Source organism: Convolutriloba macropyga, chromosome 12, assembly GCF_964194025.1.
Source record: "Convolutriloba macropyga chromosome 12, txConMacr16.3, whole genome shotgun sequence".
NCBI classification, from domain to species: domain Eukaryota; kingdom Metazoa; phylum Xenacoelomorpha; order Acoela; family Convolutidae; genus Convolutriloba; species Convolutriloba macropyga.
The window spans coordinates 25097878-25110326 of NC_134479.1; the positions used below are offsets into that span (position 1 = coordinate 25097878).

The 12449-nt window shown below is 37.4% G+C and overlaps 1 protein-coding gene across 1 annotated transcript; it reads right to left on the reverse strand.

The window, feature by feature from the left end:
- Positions 1-1278: 1278 nt before the first annotated feature.
- LOC142350867 (uncharacterized) lies at positions 1279-2813 on the reverse strand. Its single transcript, XM_075402851.1, has 2 exons — positions 2644-2813; positions 1279-1634 (listed from the first exon to the last, which is right to left on the reverse strand). The coding sequence occupies exons 1-2, from the start codon at positions 2689-2691 to the stop codon at positions 1440-1442; spliced, it is 243 nt and encodes an 80-aa protein (XP_075258966.1). The 5' UTR covers positions 2692-2813; the 3' UTR covers positions 1279-1439.
- Positions 2814-12449: the final 9636 nt, after the last annotated feature.

Below are 12449 nucleotides of genomic sequence, written 5' to 3' on the forward strand. Positions count from 1 at the left end.
ATGTTGAATTCCACGCTTGTTGAGTTTTCTAATGATACCACTCACAACTCTCAACGATGAATATATCGATCGGCCAAAATTGACTGAACAAAATGAAACCCAGTTGAGCGTATAGTTCCAACCCCACTAAGGTGGGTTCGGAACAAAAAGTGTTTTCATCACTTTAACAGTGGCATCGTTAATCACGGTTTTTAATTTTTTCTTGATACGAAATGCGGTAAAATGACCACTGAATAATCAATTTTCAAGAGAAAATTAATCAACAATAACAAGTGCTAATTTTTTTTGAAAATTACAGATCATAAGGTGTATTTTTGTTTACAAAATGGTGGAATTACATTCGGTGGACAGAACAGACTCGAAAATCCTTGGTGCAGTTTTTGTATACCCAGGTTGAGGTCCCAGACGGAAGCAAGTATGTCCAGACCGAAGATGAACGCACGAGGGGGGCGTCGTGCGTTCAAAATTACATAGTCTGGAAACATCAAAAAACGCACGAAAGTCTGAACATGAACGCACGAAAGTCTGGACATGAACGCACAAAAATCGGTTGAACGCACGAAAATTGGGTGAACGCACAAAAGTCTGGACATGAATGCACGAAAGTCTGTAGAACGCACGAAAGTCTGGTGAACGCACGAAAGTCTGGACATGAACGCACGAAAGTCTGGTGAACGCACGAAAGTCTGGACATGAACGCACGAAAGTCTGGTAAACGCACGAAAGTCTGGACATGAACGCACAAAAATCGGTTGAACGCACGAAAATTGGGTGAACGCACAAAAGTCTGGACATGAACGCACGAAAGTCTGTAGAACGCATGAAAGTCTGGACATGAACGCACGAAAGTCTGGTGAACGCACGAAAGTCTGGACATGAACGCACGAAAGTCTGGTGAACGCACGAAAGTCTGGACACGAACGCACGAAAATCTGGTGAACGCACGAAAGTCTGGACATGAACGCACGAAAGTCTGGTGAACGCACGAAAGTCTGGACATGAACGCACGAAAGTCTGGTGAACGCACGAAAGTCTGGACATGAACGCACGAAAATCTGGTGAACGCACGAAAGTCTGGGCATAAACGCACGAAAGTCTGGCGAACGCACGAAAGTCTGGACATAGGCAACTTCCGTCTGGGACGGTCTGGACATAGGTACTTTCCGTCTGGGACGGTCTGGACATACTTGCTTCCGTCTGGCACCTCAGCCTGGGTAGTAATTTAAAATTATTCTCTATCTCGAATTTGATCCCTTCCTTTTATTGTTAAAGTCATCTTACGGTTTTATGTTTCTCGGTTACAAAATAATTAATCTACGCCGACTAATTTCATAAACTGCTACAGGGAATTTTTTTTAAAAAAAGTAGAAATTTGTAATGAAACAGTTCTTTTGATTTTTTACACAAAATTTAAGTCACGAAAGTAGAGTCAAGACTATCTAATCATCTTCATTGTCGTCATCTGCCATCATTGCATTATAGAAGTCCTGATAGCTGATGCGACCATCACCATCTCTGTCCATGGCTTTGAACAGTTCTGTGATCTCCTCGTCAGTTTTAGTTTCTTCCAAACTCTTAAGCACCTCGCGTATCTCATCTTCAGTTATGTATCCACTGTTGTCTTTATCGTATATCTGCAATGCAAAACATGAGTACTCTTTTCACTTAAAACGTTTTTCTTGCAAATTGTCTCTATTGCATACTATTTCTCGTATATATTGCTGCTTAAAGTACAATTGTCACATTTTTCTTCCTTTGCATCAAAACGGCCGTTATGAGAAAACGAGCATTGATGCTAGCTTTATATGTGGTCTAAAATTTTCACGGGGAATCACGTTCTCTATTAACGAAAGTTTGATTGATTTTTGCTTTAATAATTACGGTGATAACGTTAAACTGTTGCCAAAAATATTTGTTTTTGCATGTAAAAAAGTTGAAACCCGAAAGCGTGGGGTGGAATCCCAAGGCAGTCCAACAGAAGACCGAACAAAAACGGCATAAGAAATGTTTGACGTTTTGTTTCAACGTCAGAAACTGTCATGCGGGTATCATTTTCCTTAAAAAATTCTTGTAAGCTTTTTTTTTGTTGCTTGCAGACATCTTGCCTCTTTTGTTCTTTACTTGTCACACTCTTCTTGATTAGGCTGTTTTAATCGCTGCTGCAGTTACTTACCAAAATTGTCACTACAAATATATTTATATTCTAAGATTTATATTCTACCCAATTCAACAAAATACAAAAGGACATAATGTGGAACCGAATCTGGTGACAAATGAGTAGATTCCAAAAAAAAATTTAGCCCCAAAAAAGCAAATTGTCTTGTTTCTATTGTTGGGGCTTGACATGATACAAAATTTAGACTTTTGATAAAATTATGGCTTCAAATGTCAATCGACAATTCAATCGCTTTCGACAATTCATTTTTGTTTTAAACTCAACAAGTTTCAAAAATTGGAAAAATAACGGATTCATTATTAATGAAAATCAAGGCAACCTCTTTAAAATAATTTGTGAATTGATCGACTTTGGTTTGAAACGCTGCAGTTTTTAAATTTTGTGTTCACGCTTTATATCAATATTAATTTTTGAGAATCCGGCAAAACGCAAATTTTTTTAAAATTAAAACAATTGGCGATACTTACTTTAAACAGCGCCATGAAATCGGGTAGATTAGTTCCTTGAGAAGCCATTTTTTTGGTTGAATAGTTTCCTAGAGTGGACGTATTTTTGTTTGTTTGTTGGCTTTGCTCAGGAGTATGCTCTTTAGGCAGTATATAAAAATTAAGTCGATATTCAGGAGCTTCGGTTCAGATTGATTATACAAGCAACGATGAGAAAAATTACAGTTATATTTACTGCTATAATTATGCAGACCAATAATAAAAGTTACATTCTAATTAGTAAAAGCTGAAGTAGTGAGATTGAGAATGTTGAGACTGTCACTTCACTGAAGTGCAAATGTTATTTTTAGAGATCAGAAAAAAACATATCGTGCTGCATAACTTTTGGTTATCGCTATGAGTTTTATAAACTTCGTTTCATCTTTCAAAAACAATGATAGTAGTTAATGCGCACATTACTATAACGAAAAATAGTCAAGAGGTACAGTTTCAACGAATATCTAGCTATCGTACATATTGTTAAATCTTTTGTCGCGTTCCTCTTTTTAGACAAGAAGTGAAGCATCGTTACTTCATTTTAAATTGAGCAACTGATGATAATTGATGATCTCAACTGATGATCTATGATTAATTGTTTTATTGTAACTCAAGATCAAATTTTGTGAAAATTGACGTCAATTTTTCTGCTTATGTCAACTGGACTTAGTCTGAAGAAGCACTTTAATTTCGCAGCTCACAAGTGGTTTTACGTCAAAACTGAATAAGTGTCTTTGACAGTGCAAACCGAAAGAACCGTCAACGTTTAAACTTCGATGCTTACACAATTACTGTAAAATTGTTGCTTGGGTTCCCTAGTGATGAGCGGATTCAAATCTTGCAAGAATCTTGCAAGATGATTCAAAACTTGCAAGATTCTTGCAAGAATCTTGCAAGATATCAATCAAGGCCAAAAAATAAATCTGGGTACAAGTGTTTTAGGAAACATCTTTGAAGCAAGTTTTTGTTTACTGAACAAGTTACGAAGCCTAATTCAATGAAAAAAAAATAGCCAGGATTCAAAATCTTGCAAGAATCTTGCAAGAATCTTGCAAGATTTTGAATTCCGGAAAAAATATTTATGTGTTTTTGGTAGCTAAAACTAACTGAAAACCAAATATCATGACTTATATCAGAATTCTTGATCAGCAAAACTGAAAATAAATGACTTTTTTCGTCAACGCCTTTTGAATGTGAAATCTTGCAAGAATCTTGCAAGATTCTTGCAAGATTTTGAATTCACATACAACTTTCCGGACAAATAAATAGAAATTACTCGAGGCAATCAAATCCGTCTTTTTAAAGTACAATTTATCTAATAAAAAGAGAAATATTTCAATATTTCTCTTATCTTTCATTAAAACAAATTATTTTTAGAGAAACAAACAGTTGGGACTTTTTCTTACTGATCCTGTCCGTAATTTAGCATGTTCTTGTTGTAGTAAAAAAAATTCCAATTAATTTGAAGTCTAATTATCTTCCTAAGGAGATTTAAATTAACCCATGATGCCTTCAGTTGATAGCTGTTAGTGTTAATGTCCTTGAAGTGTTTTCATTAAGAAAAATCGATGTGTTTTTGAAAATTCATCTTTTGTTCTTCTTTCATTCGATTTATTGTTCAATCTTGATGTCAGAAAATCAACCTTGGCTTTCTGGTAAATCAAACATTAACTTCGTTTTTGATCTTAGGCTAGGTAATGCTTCTTTTTGGGACAAAGAGAAAGCAACGTTCGGAGTTTTTTATTTCTGATATTTTGCAATGTACCGCAACAAACTAATTGTAAAAATGATATATTAGTTCGTTCAACCAATCTTAAAGTCATCTCATAGAAAGAAAGAAACTGTTTCAAAAAATGGCATTTCAGTTCTGTGGTGCTTTTAATAATTCTTGTTCCAAATCTTTTTTTGTCAAATCACACAAAAGACACCAGCCTCAAGGGCGAGGTGGGAATTTTCTCCCAGTTCACAGTAGTGGTCTTGGGTGTTCATAACTACTAAGTGGACTTGAATTACGTTCAGAATTGTCCACGTTGCACCGTTTTTAGCCGTTCTGCTCAATTGTTTGAGAAGTTGGTGTCTCCCATTAGCCCAAAATTCGCGGGTACGCTTCATGTGTTTGACAATTTCTCCAAAACTACTGTACCAAATTGAACGGCCATTGTTTTTTTTGATGAACACTGAATGACTTTGTTTGCAGTGTTTAGTTGGTTTCCCAACTCGGCTTTAAAAAGAACTTACCAATGTTTAAACTTGAAAAAGTTGAAGTAAACCTTAATTTTTTTTGGGCTCGCTTATTGTTTCTGACAATTTTTCTTGATCTACTCTGCCAATTTGGCCAAACATAGTGTCATTGTGTTGAATGTAGGTTTCTTCGATGTTTGTTGTCTTCATTTGGTATCTAAATTGGCCTGCTCAGGACGTTAGTAAGCTGTAAATCTTAAAAATTAAAAAAAATATATTTTAATTGGATTTCAGTTCTGATGTAGTTTTTCATCTTAATTGGTTATTGTTGCTAACAAATTGTGTTTTTTTGGCTTTGTTTTGGTTTTTTACGTTTTTCGAAAGTTAGTTTTTGGGAAATCATCAATTTTTCATTCTTTGCGAAATCATGAAATTCTTGTTAGAGTTCTTTTTTATCAAAACACATAAAACAACCTGGCCTTTAGGGCGAGGTGGGAATTTTTTCCCACTCCTTAGTGGAGATCTTGGGTGTTCAGTAACTACAAAACGGACTGGAATTGCGTTCAGAAGTGTCCGAGTGGCACAGTTTTTAGTCGTTTTGCATAATTTTGCGAGAATTTGGGGGTCTCCTATTAGCCCAGAATTCGGGGTTCGCTTCATGTGTTTTATGATTTCTTCGAAACTACTGTACCAAATAGTACGGGCATTGTTGCGTTTTGCTGATCCTAAACTTCCATTGCTTTCAGTGTTCATTGGTTTATCAAGTTGCCCTAATCAAAAAGATATTAATGTTTAACTTTGGAAAAATGAAAAAAAATTTACATATTTGAGGGCACGCTTTTTGTTTCTGACAATTTTTCCTGAACTACTTTGCCAAATTGGCCTATCATAGTCGCATTTTTTTTACTGTAAGCTTATCAAATGTCTGCGGTCTTGAATTTGTGTCTAAATTGGCCTGCACAGAAAGCTATTAAGCTGTAAACCTTAAAAATTTTTTAAAAAAATATTTTTTAATTGTTTTTCAGTACTGATATAGTTCTTCATCTAATTTGGTTATTGTTGCTTGCAAATTGTGTTGTTTTGGCTTTGTTTCAGTCCCTGAAGTTTTCCAAAACGTAGCTTTCGGGAAATCATCAATTTTTCATTCTTTGCGAAATCAAGAAGTTCTAGTTAGAGGTCTTTTGTCTTTTTTTTTCTAACAAAACACACAAAATAGCCTGGCCTCTAGAATTTTTTCTCACTTCGCAGTGGGTGTCTTGGATGTTCAGTAACTACTCAATGGACTTTTATTATGTTTTGAAGTGTCCGATTGGTACCGTTTTTAGTCGTTTTGCATAATTTTGAGAGAATTTGGGGTCTAGAAGACGGAGGTACGCTTCATGTGTTTGACGATTTCTCAAAAAGTACTGTACTAAATGGGACGGCCATTTGCGCATTTTGTTGTTCCTGAACTCTCCTTGTATACAGTGTTGTCAGATTCCTTACGTCGGCTTAATCACAAAACTGGAGGAAAGAACTTGTTTTTATCACATTGAGAAAGGAACTTAATGTTTTGTACTTTTTCGAATTTCTCAATGAATTTTTGGTCAAAACGAATGATTATTGGCTTGATCTTTTGCTATTAAGACGTTCTTCTCTGGAATGGCTAGTGATAGTCTCGAAAAATATTCTTTAGAACTGTTATTCAATGATGAATGCGGAAAAACGAATCCGTACTCAAATTTTGGGCTGAGTGGTGTTTTGTTAATTGAACAACTGTATCGTCGTGCATTGACAATATTGTACCTATAACGGCTCATTTGGTCTGTACGAGACACTTTTTGCTCTTGATGAGTAGTAATTACACTGACACGCCCTGGTCTAGAAGTTATTCAAGGACAAATTTAAGAAAAATAGGATTTTTGGGTCATCTTGGTGTCCACCCAAGTTTCTGTACCCCACAATACCCGAGTAACCATACATATATGAGTTCATTAGTTTCCTCGGATAGTGGGGAGTGTTTCCATATAGATTTTTCTGATGGTTTTATCGAGTTGAGAAGGTCAACTTTAGCCCTGTATGCGCCGAACCTCGATTTTGGCCAATCTCTTCTCAATTTTCATGTCTGAGTGGTGTTTTGCGCAATTGAACCAGTTTTTCGGCTTGCGTTTTGTGTTTTCTAGACACTATTTAAGTTGTTGATGCTAATTGTATCAAATAATCGGGTTAATTCAACAATTTTTCTTTTTTCACGATTTCATCAAATTTCTGTGGATGTTGTTTTATGTCAAAACACACAAAACATCATAACCTTCATGGTGAGGTGGGAAATTTTTTCCCACCTCACGATGAAGGTTTGCCGTGAGCTGGAACGTGGAAGTGGACCAGAATTACACCCACAAATACGCCGGCAACTCTGTTTCACGTTGTTTTACGTCAGTTCCAGAGATTTTGGGCTTCGGTTTTAGCCCAAAAAATGGGGTACAAGACAGTATTTTGTTAATATCTGCTAAAGTACTGGACCAAATTAAACGGGAGTGGTCGCGTTTTGTCGGCACTGAACCCCTCTTGCTTGCAGTATTTAGATGGTTTCTCAAATCGGTCTCATCAAAAAGTTATTAATGTTTAAAGTTGAAAAAAGTCGAATTTTTGGGCTATTCTGGGTGACCCAAATTTCGGTACAACATAACAGCTGATTTGCGGAATAAATGTTGGTGTTTTAGAATCCTCAGTTAGTGGGGAGTATCTCCATATATATTTTCTATAGCGTTTTACGGAATTATGATAGTCAAATTTGGCTCTGAAATCAGGTCACCTCGCTTTTTGGGTCATTTGGTAGGGTACCTTTACTTTAGAATAACTCGTTGTAGAGTGAACCGATTTCGATGATTTTTTTTTGTTAGACCCAGCTTGAGCTGAGCTTTGTTTTGATATAGGTCTCGTTCCGTTTCGTTCAGCCGTTTTTGAGAAATTGGCCAGTAAACTTGCCCTCCGTTTTAGCCCCAGAAGCGGATGACACCATCCGGCACCAGTTTTGAAGCTTTGAATTTTGTTACTTCAGGTTACAAATTTAGTGTTCTGAATAGCCCGTCTAACGTAGATTCCGAATATGTATACTTTATATAGCGTTTTTGCAGGTTTAGATGGTCAATTTTGGCTCTGCAGCCACAGTACCCTTGCTTTTTGGTCATTTGGTACGGTGCCTTTACTTTGGAATAACTCGTTGTAGAGTGAACCGATTTTGATGATTTTTTTTTGTTAGACCCAGCTTGAGCTAAGCTTTGTTTTGATATAGGTCTCGTTCCGTTTCGTTCGGCCGTTTTTGAGAAATTGGCCAGGATATGTGCCCCAATTTTCACCAGGTGAAGCAGGGTACCTGTACTGGGTACCCGTTTTAAAGCTTGAAATTTTGTTACTTCAGGTGACAAAATTAGTGTTTTGAATTGCTCATCTAACGTAGATTCAGAATATGTATACTTTATATAGCGTTTTGTGATGTTTAGATGTTCAATTTTAGCTCTGAAGGTGGTGTTTCTCTCCTCCAAGGGCACTTGGTACGGTACCTTATTTTTGCTATAACTTCTTGAAAAATGCACCAATTGGGCTCATTTTTTAATATGACGCGTGTCTCAAGCTGTGCTACAAACGGTACTAAGGGCGTTTGTTTTTGTTCAGCCGTTTTTGAGAAATTGGCCAGGAAAGTTGACCCCAGATTGAGCTCCTGAGGAGAGAAACAGTACCTTGATGACCAGTTTATAAACTTCCATATTGAAGCATTTCATTATTTCAGATTGATTGTAAATTCATTGTAATTGCTGCAACATCCTTTCCTTACAACAGCGAATTCCAGACATCAATAAACGTGAGTTATAACCTCAAATAATACTCCATAATTGGAAAATATGCCTATTTTAGCTTCAGAGGCATATTTTTTAGTTGCGTCTGGTGCAGTAGTAGCGGGTACCGCTAAATCTGAAGTAGGTCGATGGTCTATGGTCTGGTTTGTGGTCTGTTAGTCTGGTCTGGTCTGGTGTAGTCGGTCTGGTGCAGTAGTAGTACTCGTAGTAGTGCTACGTAGTAGTAGTAGTAGTAGTAGTCGTAGTAGTAGTCGTAGTAGTAGTCGTAGTAAGAGTCGTAGTTGTAGTAGTAGTAGTAGTAGTTGCTGTTGTTATAGTTATAGTAGTGGTACTAGTAGCACTCGTAAAAGCTTTCATTAAAGAGGACTTTGAAAGTGATAGACGATATACAAAAGTACTTGATACGTTGTTAGATTACTATATGGTGTTTCAACATAAATCGCTTTTGAACCTAGTCAAGGACTTATTCAAATGAATTGAGGGTCTAAGGAGGAGTGTCACTGTCCGAGTACAGTCTGAGGGGCAAAGAATTTTTGACCTAGGTGGTATACGAAAAAAGTACTCTATACGTTGTCAAATTTCGCGCTCAAAAACTAGCTATATGGTGTTTCAACATAAATCGCTTTTGAACCTAGTCAAGGACTTATTCAAATGAATTGAGGGTCTAAGGAGGAGTGTCACTGTCCGAGTACAGTCTGAGGGGCAAAGAATTTTTGACCTAGGTGGTATACGAAAAAAGTACTCTATGCGTTGTCAAATTTCGCGCTCAAAAACTAGCTATATGGTGTTTCAACATAAATCGCTTTTGAACCTTGTCAAGGACTTATTCAAATGAATTGAGGGTCTAAGGAGGAGTGTCACTGTCCGAGTACAGTCTGAGGGGCAAAGAATTTTTGACCTAGGTGGTATACGAAAAAGTACTCTATACGTTGTCAAATTTCGCGCTCAAAAACTAGCTATATGGTGTTTCAACATAAATCGCTTTTGAACCTTGTCAAGGACTTATTCAAATGAATTGAGGGTCTAAGGAGGAGTGTCACTGTCCGAGTACAGTCTGAGGGGCAAAGAATTTTTGACCTAGGTGGTATAAGAAAAAAGTACTCTATACGTTGTCAAATTTCGCGCTCAAAAACTAGCTATATGGTGTTTCAACATAAATCGCTTTTGAACCTAGTCAAGGACTTATTCAAATGAATTGAGGGTCTAAGGAGGAGTGTCACTGTCCGAGTACAGTCTGAGGGGCAAAGAATTTTTGACCTAGGTGGTATACGAAAAAAGTACTCTATGCGTTGTCAAATTTCGCGCTCAAAAACTAGCTATATGGTGTTTCAACATAAATCGCTTTTGAACCTTGTCAAGGACTTATTCAAATGAATTGAGGGTCTAAGGAGGAGTGTCACTGTCCGAGTACAGTCTGAGGGGCAAAGAATTTTTGACCTAGGTGGTATACGAAAAAGTACTCTATACGTTGTCAAATTTCGCGCTCAAAAACTAGCTATATGGTGTTTCAACATAAATCGCTTTTGAACCTTGTCAAGGACTTATTCAAATGAATTGAGGGTCTAAGGAGGAGTGTCACTGTCCGAGTACAGTCTGAGGGGCAAAGAATTTTTGACCTAGGTGGTATACGAAAAAAGTACTCTATACGTTGTCAAATTTCGCGCTCAAAAACTAGCTATATGGTGTTTCAACATAAATCGCTTTTGAACCTTGTCAAGGACTGATTCAAATGAATTGAGGGTCTAAGGAGGAGTGTCACTGTCCGAGTACAGTCTGAGGGGCAAAGAATTTTTGACCTAGGTGACATACGAAAAAAGTACTCTATACGTTATCAAATTTCGCGCTCAAAAACTATCTATATGGTGTTTCAACATAAATCGCTTTTGAACCTAGTCAAGGACTTATTCAAATGAATTGAGGGCCTAAGGAGGAGTGTCACTGTCCGAGTACAGTCTGAGGGGCAAAGAATTTTTGACCTAGGTGGTATACGAAAAAAGTACTCTATACGTTGTCAAATTTCGCGCTCAAAAACTAGCTGTATGGTGTTTCAACATAAATCGCTTTTGAACCTAGTCAAGGCCTTATTCAAATGAATTGAGGGTCTAAGGAGGAGTGTCACGGTCCGAGTACAGTCTGAGGGGCAAAGAATTTTTGACCTAGGTGGTATACGAAAAAAGTACTCTATACGTTGTCAAATTTCGCGCTCAAAAACTTGCTATATGGTGTTTCAACATAAATCGCTTTTGAACCTAGTCAAGGCCTTATTCAAATGAATTGAGGGTCTAAGGAGGAGTGTCACTGTCCGAGTACAGTCTGAGGGGCAAATAATTTTTGACCTAGGTGGTATACGAAAAAAGTACTCTATACGTTGTCAAATTTCGCGCTTAAAAACTAGCTATATGGTGTTTCAACATAAATCGCTTTTGAACCTAGTCAAGGACTTATTCAAATGAATTGAGGGTCTAAGGAGGAGTGTCACTGTCCGAGTACAGTCTGAGGGGCAAAGAATTTTTGACCTAGGTGGTATACGAAAAAAGTACTCTATACGTTGTCAAATTTCGCGCTCAAAAACTAGCTGTATGGGTTTCAACATAAATCGCTTTTGAACCTAGTCAAGGCCTTATTCAAATGAATTGAGGGTCTAAGGAGGAGTGTCACGGTCCGAGTACAGTCTGAGGGGCAAAGAATTTTTGACCTAGGTGGTATACGAAAAAAGTACTCTATACGTTGTCAAATTTCGCGCTCAAAAACTAGCTATATGGTGTTTCAACATAAATCGCTTTTGAACCTAGTCAAGGCCTTATTCAAATGAATTGAGGGTCTAAGGAGGAGTGTCACTGTCCGAGTACAGTCTGAGGGGCAAATAATTTTTGACCTAGGTGGTATACGAAAAAAGTACTCTATACGTTGTCAAATTTCGCGCTTAAAAACTAGCTATATGGTGTTTCAACATAAATCGCTTTTGAACCTAGTCAAGGACTTATTCAAATGAATTGAGGGTCTAAGGAGGAGTGTCACTGTCCGAGTACAGTCTGAGGGGCAAATAATTTTTGACCTAGGTGGTATACGAAAAAAGTACTCTATACGTTGTCAAATTTCGCGCTTAAAAACTAGCTATATGGTGTTTCAACATAAATCGCTTTTGAACCTTGTCAAGGACTTATTCAAATGAATTGAGGGTCTAAGGAGGAGTGTCACTGTCCGAGTACAGTCTGAGGGGCAAAGAATTTTTGACCTAGGTGGTATACGAAAAAAGTACTCTATGCGTTGTCAAATTTCGCGCTCAAAAACTAGCTATATGGTGTTTCAACATAAATCGCTTTTGAACCTTGTCAAGGACTTATTCAAATGAATTGAGGGTCTAAGGAGGAGTGTCACTGTCCGAGTACAGTCTGAGGGGCAAAGAATTTTTGACCTAGGTGGTATACGAAAAAAGTACTCTATACGTTGTCAAATTTCGCGCTCAAAAACTAGCTATATGGTGTTTCAACATAAATCGCTTTTGAACCTTGTCAAGGACTTATTCAAATGAATTGAGGGTCTAAGGAGGAGTGTCACTGTCCGAGTACAGTCTGAGGGGCAAAGAATTTTTGACCTAGGTGGTATACGAAAAAAGTACTCTATACGTTATCAAATTTCGCGCTCAAAAACTAGCTATATGGTGTTTCAACATAAATCGCTTTTGAACCTAGTCAAGGACTTATTCAAATGAATTGAGGGCCTAAGGAGGAGTGTCACTGTCCGAGTACAGTCTGAGGGGCAAAGAATTTTCGA

Coding starts and splice junctions, on each gene's coding strand:
- LOC142350867 (XM_075402851.1), bottom strand. CDS start 2,691: ATGGCTTCTCAAGGAACTAATCTACCCGATTTCATGGCGCTGTTTAAA. Junction 1,635..2,643: donor ATTTCATGGCGCTGTTTAAA/GTAAGTATCGCC, acceptor TTTGCATTGCAG/ATATACGATAAAGACAACAG.